This window comes from Lemur catta, chromosome 17, assembly GCF_020740605.2.
Source record: "Lemur catta isolate mLemCat1 chromosome 17, mLemCat1.pri, whole genome shotgun sequence".
NCBI classification, from domain to species: domain Eukaryota; kingdom Metazoa; phylum Chordata; class Mammalia; order Primates; family Lemuridae; genus Lemur; species Lemur catta.
Window position 1 is genome coordinate 11,505,443 of NC_059144.1, and position 13,313 is coordinate 11,518,755.

At 44.0% G+C, this 13,313-nt stretch overlaps 1 protein-coding gene and 1 pseudogene across 4 annotated transcripts in view; both read right to left on the reverse strand.

The window, feature by feature from the left end:
* RALGAPA2 (Ral GTPase activating protein catalytic subunit alpha 2) overlaps window positions 1–13,313 on the reverse strand; it is a 316,728-nt gene that overhangs the window by 10,175 nt on the left and 293,240 nt on the right. For 2 of the 3 annotated variants that reach the window (XM_045529188.1, XM_045529189.1), the window contains exon 39: window positions 11,114–11,892. The exons of the other annotated variant lie outside the window; for it this stretch is intronic. In XM_045529188.1, the coding sequence (XP_045385144.1) occupies window positions 11,768–11,892 (125 nt within the window). In that variant the 3' untranslated portion in view covers window positions 11,114–11,767. Of the gene's footprint in view, window positions 1–11,113; window positions 11,893–13,313 lie in introns of those variants that run through there. 3 annotated transcript variants of the gene reach the window in all.
* LOC123622657 lies at window positions 5,659–6,743 on the reverse strand (annotated as a pseudogene). The gene has a single exon (XR_006729572.1). The product of XR_006729572.1 is annotated as a von Hippel-Lindau disease tumor suppressor-like (transcript).

Genomic DNA, 13,313 nt, shown 5'->3' on the forward strand with positions numbered 1-13,313 from the left:
TTTGGTTGTTGGTCTTGCCCATCAACTGGGGTTCTGAAGCAGAAAGCTAGGACAGCTGGACCAACAGGAAGGGAGGAGGAAGGGAGAAGGTGTGTATCGTGTGCCTGCACACACACACACACACACACACACACACACACACACACACACACCTGTGCAGCAGCTAAGTGAGCAGGCAGAACATTCATGAAAAAACTTTCCTGGCATTTTTCTCTTTCCCTTCCACAACTGTAATGTACTCTTATGGGTTTCTGACTACATTAAACTACATCATAAATTTAAAATTAATATCTTAGTGTCAACTTTCTTGTTAGGCCATCCTGGAGAAAGGTTTCCAGACCCTCTCACTACCTCACTGGATGTGAATACTGAGAGTGCAGTTGCGTCTTGGCCATGGGAAGGCCGTTCATTTTACCAGAATGGATTCGCATCAGCGAATGGCAAAACAGTACGTGAATGTTCATGGCAGCAACACTCACAACAGCCAAAAAGCGGAAACAAATGCCCATCAACTGGAGAATGAACAAACAAAATGTGGTCTGTCTTTACAATGGGATATTACTTGGCAGTAGAAAGAAATAAAATACTGATACGTGCTACAACATGGATGAACCTTGAGAACATGCTAAGTGAAAGAAGCCAGTCACCACGGACCACATATCATATGATTTTATTGATGTAAAATGTCCAGAATAGGCAGATCCGTAGAGACAGAAAGTGGATCAGTGGTTGCTTATCGCTGGGGGCTAGGTGGGGGGAATGGGGACTGACGACTGACTACTGATAAAAATGTTCTTGAATCAGACTGTGGTGATGGTGGCTGGCACCTTGTGAAAAAATATTGAATTGTACATTTTAAATGGATGAATTACATGATATGTGAATTCTATCTCAATAAAGCTGTTGTTAAAAATGACAAAATCACCAGGCATGGTGGCTTACGCCTGTAATCCCAGCCTTTGGGAGGCTGAGGCAGAAGGATCGCTTGAGGCCAGGAATTCAAGGCTGCAGTGAGCTATGATCGTGTCACTGCAGCGTGGGTGACGAGGGAGACTGTGCCTCTAAAAAAGAAGAAAAGTGCAAAATAGAAAAGAAGGTGGGTCTGGGTTGCGCTACTGCTCCCACCATTCCAAAAGTGACACAACAGAAATGGCAAAAACGGCTCCAAGATTTAGGGGGAAAAATATGCTGGGGGCACCCAGCAGCAAGGGAGCAAGGACAGTGGAGGGGTTTCGTAGACACCCCCAGTGCCTCCCTACTGTGCCACATCACAGACTCTGCACCACCCTCAAAGCAAACAGGGCCACCTTGCAGGGGACACACTACTTCTTGGCAACTTGTCTTTTCCCTTCAGGACTCTCAGGTTTATTCTAACTTGAATTTATCTGTCTTAAAACAACTCAGCAGTGGCTAGGGAGGTGAGGTGGGATTACAGAGTGATTTGCTCCGAGCGACACACTGGCATTGTGTGTGCCACTCTCGACTGTTTCAAAAAATTCCCTAATAATCAATGGCTCAAGAAAAGGTAGCGGTTATGTCTGTCGTGACCCGTGAGAGAACAGGGAGTTCTAGGTATTTGTCTGAGGTGTCTGAGGAAACTTTACAGAAGCAATGGAATTTTCTGGTAGTTTTACTAAAAACTGTCCTGCCGCCTTCAGACATCAAGGAAGCAATTTTGCTCCATAATCACGATATTTTCTATATGTGAATTCTCTCTGTGATGCTCCATTTGAATTCTAAAGTAGGCAATACTTTCATGAACTTTCAGTTAGATTTCTCAGTTATCTAGGCCAAAGTGGATGTGCAGGTGCCACGGTACAAATTGTATGGGCCATAAACTCTATAGAATAGTCCTTTCTATCGAGGACTATTTCTATAGAGGAACGCTTTGCCTTTGCTGCTCAAGAGAGTCTCCTGCCCTCCACTCGGTTGTTCATTACCGTGGGTGGCTCCCCACGGCAGGCACCAAAAGGCAGGGGGGACTGCGGGGGTGGGGGGCAAGGAGTTCTGTCCGGGGACACAAAGACCTAAGCGCTTGAGCCCTGGTCTTGACAGGGACACCACATGATGCTGGAAAAAACCAACCCTCTTCAGTTCCTCAATTGCCAGAGAGATAAATCTTGCCCTACGGAGGGTGGACTTCGGGGAAAGCACACAGTCAATTGTAAACATCTACACATATGCAAAGAGTGGTTACAGCTCAGAGATTGTTCTAGAAACCATTTTTATAACAGTGAAATAACGCCAAGGAAACTTAGCCTCACATCCTTGCTCTTCTGGATCACTGAGTCATTTTAAGACTCGTGAAATAATTTCTATCTGCCTGATGCTCCATGGACACGTGCTCACAACCATGGAACCTGTGCGAGTCTGTGCGGTCTCAAGGACAGGGGTGGGACATGCGGCTGAGGTCAAAGTTCTGCTCACTTTCACGCCTTCTCCCAGCACGCGAGAGGTGGGTGTCACCGGGCTCGTTTCACCTGGGCAGTCGGGCACAGGGGCTGTGTTCCGTGGCACTGGGGAGCGGGGGCATCCCTGACGGCCCCTGCCGTGGCCCCACAGGGAGTGTTCAGGGAATGTTCACTTCCTGTATTGCCACACGTTTGTTCATTTGCCAAACGTATTATGTGCCGTGTGCCAGGTGATGGGAGTGCATGGTGAACGAAATATTATCTAGTATGTCCTTACCCCACAGCGCATTGTCCCCTCTGAAGCCAGTGTGACCTTTTTAAACAAGAGCCATAACACGACACTCCATTGCTTAACACCCTCCGATAGCTGCTCATCTCACCAGAGTAACAGCTAAGACCGTGCCCTCAGCCTGCAGGGCCACTCTGACCTTCCTGCTCCTCCTCCTCACTCCTTGCTCCCTCGGCTCTAAACACAGTGAGCTCCTCAGAGTTCCTTGAATGTGCCAGGAAAGTGCCTGCCTCAGGCCCTTTGCACTTGCTGTTTCCTGCCCCCCCCCCCCCCAAATGGCTCATTCTTTCACCTCCTTCAAGTCTTTTCTCAAATATCACTTTCTGAGCGGGGCCATCCCTGACCCTAATTTAAAGCGCATGCCACACCAGAGGTTTTTTTTTTCTGTAGTATCCTGAGCCTCCTTTCATGTTGCTTTTTTCTTCTTAGCACTCATCAGCTCCGGACATCAGACTCTATCGTCCTCCTCCCCGTCTGGAAGGGACGCCTCCATGAAGGCAGGGCTGGTGTCTGTTTTGCCCACTTCTGTGTCTGTTACATTAAGTGCTCAGAAAACATTTATGGGATGAATATCTGAAGACCCCACCATTGTGGGGTTTATAAGACGCTCCAAGAAATGAAGTTGCAGTTCCCATCTGTTTAAGCTGCAGCAAAAGTGCCCCTGAGTTTTAATATCTAAATACAGCCTCTAGTAAGTTGCCTGCTTTGAATAATCGGGATAAAGGGCAGAGTTGGCCTAGTGGCCTGCAGAGTCCCATTTCAGGCTCCTTGTTTTCTTCTCTCACTGCTGATGCTGTTGGGTCAGCTCATGTCGCCCTGGTCAGGGGCGCCTGGCCTCCCTAGGCCGCAGGCCCCAATGGTAACCGGAGGGCTCCGGCACTAACTGGAGTTGCGCTGTTTCTCTAGCTACGTCTCTGCACCCTGGGGATGCAGCTAGGGAGCACGGTCTCCCTAATGGCCACACACTGGCTCCGGGACACACACCGGCTGCAGGGTCGGCACAGACACACTTCAGCAGCAAGAGCAAGGCGGGCTGTGCGCTGCTTGTTTTGCCGGGCATCAGGGCTATGCGGGAGTGGAACCTCACGCTCAGGCAATCTCTCAGGTCCCTGCTCAGAGGAAGATGCTGGGGATGAGGTAGGCCACTGGTCCCCACCACAGGTAAAAGCTGAGCACTGCGGGGAAGGCACGAGGAACCCCGCGTGGGGGACACAGGTAAGTGGAATGTGTCCTCTTTGCATCTGGGATTTTCTGTCTCATACTCTTGAAGCAGCCGCAAAGTAGGGTTTTGCCTGTTCTTTCTCGGCGTTCTCTGCAGTGATGCCACCAGGTTTCCTATGTGCTGAGAAATGAATTTTGGCCATGCTAATGTCGCAAATACTTTATTTATTTCAAAATTGATGGGGATGTTTACCATTTTTAAGAAACTTTGTTCCCATCCATGTGAAGACTTTAAAGGCTAGTGGGTAAAAAGGAACCAGCCTTTCTCTTTATTTACTTATTTTTTTTTAAGAACAATAGATTTAATACATTCACAAGATTTCAAATGAGAAACAGACATTATTCATGCTACAGGTTTTCAGTCTTCCTTGGACAACACAAAAAACCACAGTACTCAAACTGCATGTTTGAACAAGAGGAACATCAAATCTTGTTTTGACAAAGACAGGTTAAAAAAAAAAACCAACTTGAAACTACTCCAGCATCAGCTGACTTCCTTAAATCCCCTACCCTGCCCTACTCTGGGACTCATACAGCTCCCTTCCTCTCTAGCACACAAAACTCTCTGCTTCTGCAGTTCTTCTCTATCCAACATGTCAACAAAAATTGTAAATTTTCGAGGTGTGTCACTGAATAACAATTACTACAACATGCTTAAAAAAAAGCCAACTTATTCCTTGAATGTTGAAAGAGGGGGCTAGGATTCGATGAAATTTATTTTTACATTCATTCATTCATTTATTTATTTATGCATGTGTACCTCAACTTGAAGATTGGGTGAAATTTAAAAGGTAGTGGGAAAACAGGAGAGCTATGTTTCATTCACTTCACTCTGGTTTTAGAGCATAGGAATTGTGCCCAAAGGTTAGGATAAGGAATTAAAGACTCCAAGAAATACCCCAAACATTAATTGTAATGGAAGACTATACCATTGAAGAACTTAAGATAACATGGAAAAATATTTAAGTTATAAACTTAAATGAAAAAGCAGGATGCAAAACTATATACAATATGATCTCAACTATGTAAAAACCAATCAAAATATGCTCTAAAAAAGCTGAAGGAAAATAGTTCAAAATGTTAATAGTGGTTATATTTAAGTAGTGTATCCACAGTGATCTTTTTTCTTCCTTTTACTTTTGTGTCTTTTCCAAATTTTTCTCTACTGGGCAGCTTTTTTAAAAAAAGATTATTAATTATAAAAGACTAAATCTAATAAAAGTATTGAATTTGAGTTAATGAATTTAAGTCCAACCTATTAAGGAAGGATCTATACATTTATAAAACTATAAGAAAAAAAAATTCCCAGCTACTCCATGAATCCCCTGTTAGGAGTAACTCAGCAGAGATTGAAGGGCTTCAGCCAGGTGAAAGATGTCACCAGATCCTGCCTGATGAAAAATGCTGAACCAAATGGAAATGTCACAGATTTACAAAAAGGAATAGAAATATCTACACTTGGCAAAAACTTTCTTACAGTATAGTTGCTCATTAATACTAGAATTAAACATGAGGATTTTCTCCTGTTTTCTGGGCAGATGTCAAGTTACAAAAATGCTTTTATCACAATAACTGTAGAAAACCAATCCTAGTTTAGAAACAAAAATAAAACAGAACTGCAACAATAGTAGAATGAGAATAGCACTCAATTTAGAAAATTATAAAAAGCACTTTCTGTAAAAATGATTCCCTTTAAGACATTTGTTTACTGTACACACTTTGAAGCCTCCCCACTCCCTCACAACAAAAGAAGAGGCAAAACCTCCAAGCACTTTCTACCAAAGCATCCACTGGTTTGTTCATCTAACAAACACTAACTGAAGGCTCATAATGTGCTAGGCACTGGGGTCTCAAAGAGGAGAAAGACTTGTCCCTGCCTGAGAAAGACTGTCTTCCCCAAGCAGGAGGCAGACACATCACCAACTACACCAACCACTGCTTTCTTACAATTAAAGGATATGCTGCAATTCTTACTGAATGACGTATACAAATATCCTTACACAAAAAATTTCCTGACTTACTAGGAGGCAAAAATACAACTACTTGGTCCTGATAAATACTTTCTAGAAAGGGCAGGCATTAAGTAACACTTTTGTGATGTTTGCCCCCAAACATTCCAATGCCTACTGAAGTCAGTTTACTTTATTTTTAAGCAATGGAGTATATTTTATTCCAAGAATGAGACGTTTTGAAACAGAGAGTAAGTGACAGGTCCTATATCCAGAGCAAGATTCATCAGTACCATCAAAAGGTGAGATGTAAGAGTGCAAGTTTCAATTAAAATCTTCCATCTCCTCCTCCCATCCGTTGATTTTCGGTGTGCTCCTGTGTCAGCCGCTCCAGGTCTTTCCACACATTTGGGTGGTCTTCCAGATCTTCAGGCAGTGATCTGACGATGTCCAGTCTCCTATAATTCTCAGGCTTGACTAAGCTTCGGACAACCTGGAGGCATCGCTCTTTCAGGTTATACACTGGCAGTGTGATGTTAGCAAAAATAGGCTGTCCATCAACATCGAGAGATGGCACAAATAATTCAGTGTGGTTAACCAGAAGCCCATCGTATGTCCCTGCATCTCTGAAGAGCCAAAGGTGACCTCGGTAGCTGTGGATGCAGTGGCCGGTGCCCGGCGGCAGCTGTCGAGTAGGGCCACGGCTGGCCATCAAAGTTGAGCCACACTGGCAGCACGATGCGTGGACTGCGGTTGCAGAAGATGACCTGGGAGGGCTCGCAAGAGTTGACAAAGCACAGCACCCTGGCCCCGGCCTCCATCTCCTCCTTGGCACCCACCTCTGCCTCTTCTCCATACCGCCGCCTTCCGGGGCATTACTTCTGGAGCCTAGACTGCCCGGGCCAGGTTCCAGACCTTCTCTAGGTTTATTTCCTGGTGATCATCCTATTTCTTCCCGGAAAAGGATAGTATGAAATATTCTTCTTTCTACCAGCAGACTTGAACGCTAGTAAGAGAGGTCCCCCTTTGGCCTCTGCTTTGGTTTGGTCATTGCTAAACAGGAATTCAAGCAAAATCACTGCGTCTTCCAGGAACCTCCTGAACGGCTGAGGTCCTGTGTGTACCCGCTACTGGGCCAGAAGGACTTGAGGGCCACAGTCACGGTTAACAAGGAATGTGAACCTGGGGTGTCAGAAGCTCCAGGTTCTCCTTAAACAAATTCTCAGGTTTATTTCAAATAAGCTTTAAGTAGGAGTCATTTCCAAAAATTGTCTCCGAGAAAAATTCCTGGTATCTGCCGGTCATCTCTGGGCAACTGCTAAAGCGTCCCCTGAGTCATAATTAACAGTTGGGTGGGAGGAAGATGCCACTTGCACTTAAAACCCTGGAAGGACTGAGAAACCAGAACTAACCTAACACAGCATTTCACAGAAAAAGCAGCATCTTCAGATTCTTCCGAAGGAACAAATTCAACTCGATGTCAACACTTCAGACTGAATAATCTTAGGTCCCTTCTCATTCTGGGAACCTATGAATACCCCCAATCTTGGCACCAGCCCCAGGGTCAGGAAGGTCCCCACAATGGCTCTGAAAGGTGCAGTTTCTTCCTCTCTGCTCTCCCTACATTTACTGTCCTCTAGCTTATTCTTCTTGTCCACGGCCCTTCCAGTTCTCAGACATCAGCCAAGGTGGGGAAGTGAAAACAGGCTGGCGGGATGGTTAGTAGAATATCCAGCACACAGGAGGTGGTTTGCGTTCCCTTCCAGGCTCACAAGGCAGACAGCATGGCCCATCTCAGGGCAGTCTCAACCCAACTGACCTAAACCATTGGCTGACTATATCTTGTTGACATGTAGTTATAGTTTAGAGCAAACTAATCTTGGCTTATTAGTATTAAATAAATAGCCATTTTTTTGTGGTTCATAAGTCTTTGCTTCTCTCCAAGATTCCAAGCTTCACAAGGGAAGAAGAGACACAGGCCTGTGCCGGGTCCATCCCCAGAGCCTTCTGTGTCCCCCTGAAGTGCCCCACACAGTCCTGCTCGGTGGCAGCTGCCAAGGGAAGGGAGGGCCAGTCCCGAGATGGTAACGTTTCACAGGTGGCAGCAGCGTTTTCTAGCTGATCAGGTGGAAGAACTGTCTGTCTCATCTCTCTCTCCCCCCTTCCAGAGCTGACACTGAGGACAGTACAGGAGTTTTAAAAGGACAAAGGGACAAATAAGCTTGAAGCAAAAGGTGGCGCTAAACAAGACTATTGAGACTTCTGTTTAAAACCTTCAATACCGTTTACAAAAACATCTCAAGTCAAGCTGCAGTTCTTCAGAACTGCACCACCCAGTCCGTGGATTCCCCAGGCTTTGGGCTTCCCTGCCTTTCCCCAGGCCTGGCTGTGACCACACTGTTCACCACTGGCCCATTGTCACCAAGACCAGGAAGGGAGGGCCACGGATGAAACATGATTACAGGTGCGTGTTCTGCATCTTGCATCAGGCCCAACACATCTGTGGTCTAGGGACACACCTGTACTGCTTAAAGCAACAGCCCGACTCCTTTTGTCTTCCTTTCTATTTACTCCGTAGCATCTGTTCTAAGCGATTTCATGCATCATTCTCTAAAAACTTTACAGTCCATTCTGGACAGAAGACACACACGCATGGGACACAGACTCATATATGCTAAGAAAAATCGAGATATAAGTAATCACAAGTTAGATGGAACTAAAATGAGGACCTAAACATTACAGAGATGCTTTGATCTAAGACAGTAGTTCTCAGCCCTGCTTAAATATCAAAATGTCCTCAGGTTTGTTGTTTTTTTTTAAAGTCCAGGCCGCACCCTAGACCAACAGTCTGAATCTCTGGTGGAGGAACCCAAGGCTCAGTATTTTTATAGCCTCACAGGTGATTCCAATGTGCAGCCAGGGCTGAGCACTGCTGGGGTTGGGTGATGGGATTACGGGTGGTTAAAAACTTTCTGTTGATGCTTTATTATCTCCTCCGGAAGAATACATCTTAAATGGAAAAAAGAAGAAAAAAGCAAAAGGGGTCAGAATGGAGCTTTGAGTAGGTTATGTGGGAGGGCAGATTTGGGCTGGGTCCAGAAAGTACTATGGGGGCGGCAGAAACGTCTGTGCAAAGCAGTTGGTTGTTCGCAGGACTCGTGGCAACACTTTGGTCAGCTATAGCCAAGCGTGCTGAGGGTGCAGAGTGAGGTGGCTGTGAGCTCTTGAATAGACACAGTGATGTAAGAGAACTTGTATTTAAGGAAAATTTCTGGATTATCTGAATGGAGTTCAGAAATCTAATCCTGGCCTTTAATGTTAATAAGAGCCAGCAGCCATGGCTCTGATTATGGGATTGTCACTACAGAGTGGGCGCTGGGCTAGCATTTCCATGTGGAACAGGGAGGGGAGGGTTGGATTGCCCCTGATTCCAACTTGCCCATGAACTTTGTTTGTCCCTTCATAGCTTGGTCTTCAGCTTACTCAAAATTAATGTGAAGGAGTTAGACTTGACATTCCTGAAGTCCCTTCTAGCTCAACATTCTCTGATGTTCTTTGCTGGCTTCAGCAAAGTTATAAGTTGAACACATAAGATGCATAAGAAAGGCCATCAATTAAAACCTTCTTAAGACCACTTTAGGGTGAGGAAGGCAGGGGGGTGCTGGGAAAGACCACTTTAACAGGGAGGCCCAGGGGGAGAGAACGAGTGTATAACATGCCCATACTTTCAATGAATGGGGAAAATCTTTGTGGGGGTTGGGGTTATAAGGTACTTGTGCTGTTTCTGGGGGTTAATTTGATTATTAACTGCCCAGTGAAAGAGCCAACGAAATATTCCTGTCAGGATCTGCATGCAGAATGACAAGCCTGCAATATCCTGGCCCATGTAACCACGGGCTACGGCGTGGAGGTCTTAGCAAGCAGAAGCTGGGTGTAGCTATACCGGGTCCAGTGAGCTCTAAGGGTAATGTGTGTAGCATCTACACCTCAGATTCACTTCGGGACCAATATGTAACCCAAGTGCCTCTGTCTGCAGGTTTATGAGAGGATTTCATTGGCTGTCAAAATGACCCAGTGACACGAGGCAGATCTCCTGGTAAAGTTTCTGTGAACTTAATGCAATTATTTTGTTGTAGAAAAAAATTACAAAAGTCTTTTCTTTTAGGTAGTTGAGCCTTTCCAAGAGGGCATCCACGCAGTTGGGTGCAGGATGAAACTTTGTAGTCATATACAATAGCAGGGGTCGCAGTGACATCCTAAGATTGACTCAGACTAATCTGGTTTAAGCTCCAAATATGACCTACATTAAAAGTGGCAGAATCTGATGAGGCATAGTGAGGAATCTTCTCCCACTTGTTCTAAATCCTGGAGCCTTGACAATCCAGTCTCTCATGAAGGAGGAGGTATTTCTGATCCTATCTTGGAGAAATCAAATGCTGTTTATGTAGGGCTAACAAATAAACAAAGACCTGTGCTCCCTCTACTGGCTTTCTATAGCAATATTGAAGTAGAAAGGAACCATAAATAGTGTTGGCATCTTCAGCAAATGCCAAGTCAATTTGGGTATACTGAGATGAACCACTCATTTAACTTGGTTTTAGACATTCTTTGGGAAAAATCCATCTTTATCAACTTCTGACCAAGGCACTTGGAAATTCTCAAAATTACATATTACATGAGACATACCTATAGTCCTCAGCCCCCAAAGTGCAAGCTGCGACTGTAATAGTGATTTTGGGATTCATTTATCAACAGACACAAGTGGATTCCTCCAAGATTTTTAAGGTCCAGATAACCATCTTTAAAACAGTTCTGGAAAGAAACTCTCAAGTCTAAACTAAAGGTTTTTTTCCCCCTCCTTTTGTTCTATAAGAGCAGCTTCTAAAAAGTAAAGATTTACACTATTTATATCCTTTCCGATAATGTCAAACATTATACTTGAATTTCGAAATCATTAGCATGCAGAAGAATGACCTCATGGTGAACAGATGCACTTGGCTGTGAGCTGCAGTGATTACATCAGTCCCTCCCAGCAGTCGAGGGTGCCCATTCCAGTTAACCCTTTAAAGGCCTCTCTGCTGGTCCCCCTTCCTTGGTAACACGATTGAAAAGACAAACTTAGTTCCCCACTCCAGTACATATGTATGTGAAATATATATTTATATATATGCATATATACACACACACCCCTATAGATGTATAAACACATATATGTTAATTGCAAATAATATTTTAATACTGACTACTTTTTAGGTTATTTATTGCAGGTCAATAAAGAAAGGAACCAATAAAGGAAGGCAAGCCATAGGGCTAGGTAAAAAAGCAGGGCAAATACCTATTATACACCAGGCATTAGCAATACAAGTAATGGATGGAGTAGGTAGATGATGTTTTAAAAAAAAAATTTTCTGATTAGGAAAATAGGTTTGTTTGTTCTTTTAAAGCCCTTTGAAAAAGGTTGAGCACTCAGGTGTCAGCCCTACAGCCCATCCCTAGCTGGCAGCGCATCCTGAGCAGGCTCCTCAGGTGGACGGCACAGCACCCGGGCAGGGAGAGCCTGAGGCAGAGGCATTTTCCAACAGTGGCATCTTTGGGCACAGGCTACTCCCTCTTGGCACATCTCTTACATCTCTTACTTTTACCTCGCGCTTAAAGGCTGATATTGCGGCCTTGTGGGGGCTGCATGCTGCTTTCTGGCTTGCTGCTACAAATACAGTGTGGAACGAATACAGGCCTTCAGGTGACTCTCCCTCTTCATTAACGATAAAGCTCCTTGTTGTGAGGATACAAAGAAAACGTAGGAGCTCCTAATTCCTCAGATTGTGCATATGCATGTGAGCAGAAGCCCAAGGCCCTGCTTTGATGACACTGACGGCCAGAGATGGTCTGATTGGGTCCTAAGTGCACTGTGGGAGCTTAAGCCGCTCAGGGTCAATTTTTCCAGTTGGCTTGTTGCTTGGAAGAGCAGACTTCACCTCAATGCCATAGTTTAAGCCAGCCAGCTCTTCTGGGCTTGATTGTACTTGTCCCAAGAAAATAAAAAACATTGTGAATAAATGAAAAATGTTTTCAGCTGTAAAAGTAGTACAGGCAAGGATAGGAATTCCTCAAAAGCAAAACAGGCATGTAAATGAGGAGAGAATGCGGTTCTGGAGAAGTGCCTGCCTGCAGTGCTGAAATGCTCCACCCTCTCTGTCCTGCCCCCACGGTTCAGTTCAAGTTTATTTTTAGTTCCTTCCTAGTCATTGTGATAAGCAGTGTTAAAACAGAACCTTATGCCCAGACTTCAAAATCACACTCAAAGATAGGTGTGATATGTATATAAAAAATTTTATCATTCAACACTGAATACCCTAAACCACGGACATTATGAAATGTAATACTGATAATAATAATTTGAATAGAAGAAGGATCAGCATTTATCTTGGTATCTCATGTTTGTTTCATGTTCCTTTTTAAAAGCTCTAATGCCCACCCTTACATGCTGTCAGAATCTTTATTCTGTTAAGTAACTTTCAAAATTGTGATGCTCTCAAAGAAGCCTATTGACAATCCTCTCTAAGCAGAGGTCATAAAAACTCAAATTGCTCCCAGAGTCTCACTTAAGATGTTACTTGACTCATTTTTGGTTTTAATAACTATGAACTTTTGGAAAAGCTCAAATTAATTTACATACAGGCTAAAATATACATAGAAAACAAAGTCCATCATTATTTGTTTTGATAACATCTTAATCGATAACCTTAAGAATGTAATAGATGAGTTAAGGAATGTAAACATCTAGCTATTTACTTTTTTCCTTTTAATTTTAGGAAATGAAAAGCTCTCTCAAGAGTTAAAAAAAAGAAAAAACCCTGCACTGAAAAATCAAGTCCTCATGAGGATTGGAATATCTCAGGATGACGGGAAAAAGCTGAATGAGATCTTTTCAAAATTACCTTTGCTACAGATCCTTCATGTTTTTTTCACCAAAAAATTAGAAACGATTTTAAACCTCTCTAGCCAGACTGGGTATGAAATCTTCATTTCCCTTGAAACGGATTTTTTTTTTTTTTTTTTTTTGGTCTGAGATAGAACGTTGGCAGAGTGTATAAAAGAATTCAATTCACAGCTGTTCTACTTTTTTAATGTAAGAAACATTAATCAAAGCTTTAAGTTATAAGCTTTCTCGTGTTGTTTAGTATTCCAGTTCAACAAAGATCAATAGAGGCCATCCCAGTGTTTCTTGACGCCTCACCAGGAAGCAGAGGCGTGATTATGTAAATCGCGAGGCTCCCGCACCTCTGCCAGCTTGCTTATCTCCCGAGCCTTCTGCCTGCTGCTCCTGGCTCCCCGTGCAAGTGCATGCCTCTCCCTCTTATCTCCCAACAAAGCTCCGAGAGGCAAGGACTGAAGCCAGAGATGTTAAACAATGATGCATGGCTGATTTTATTTGTAAGTGAT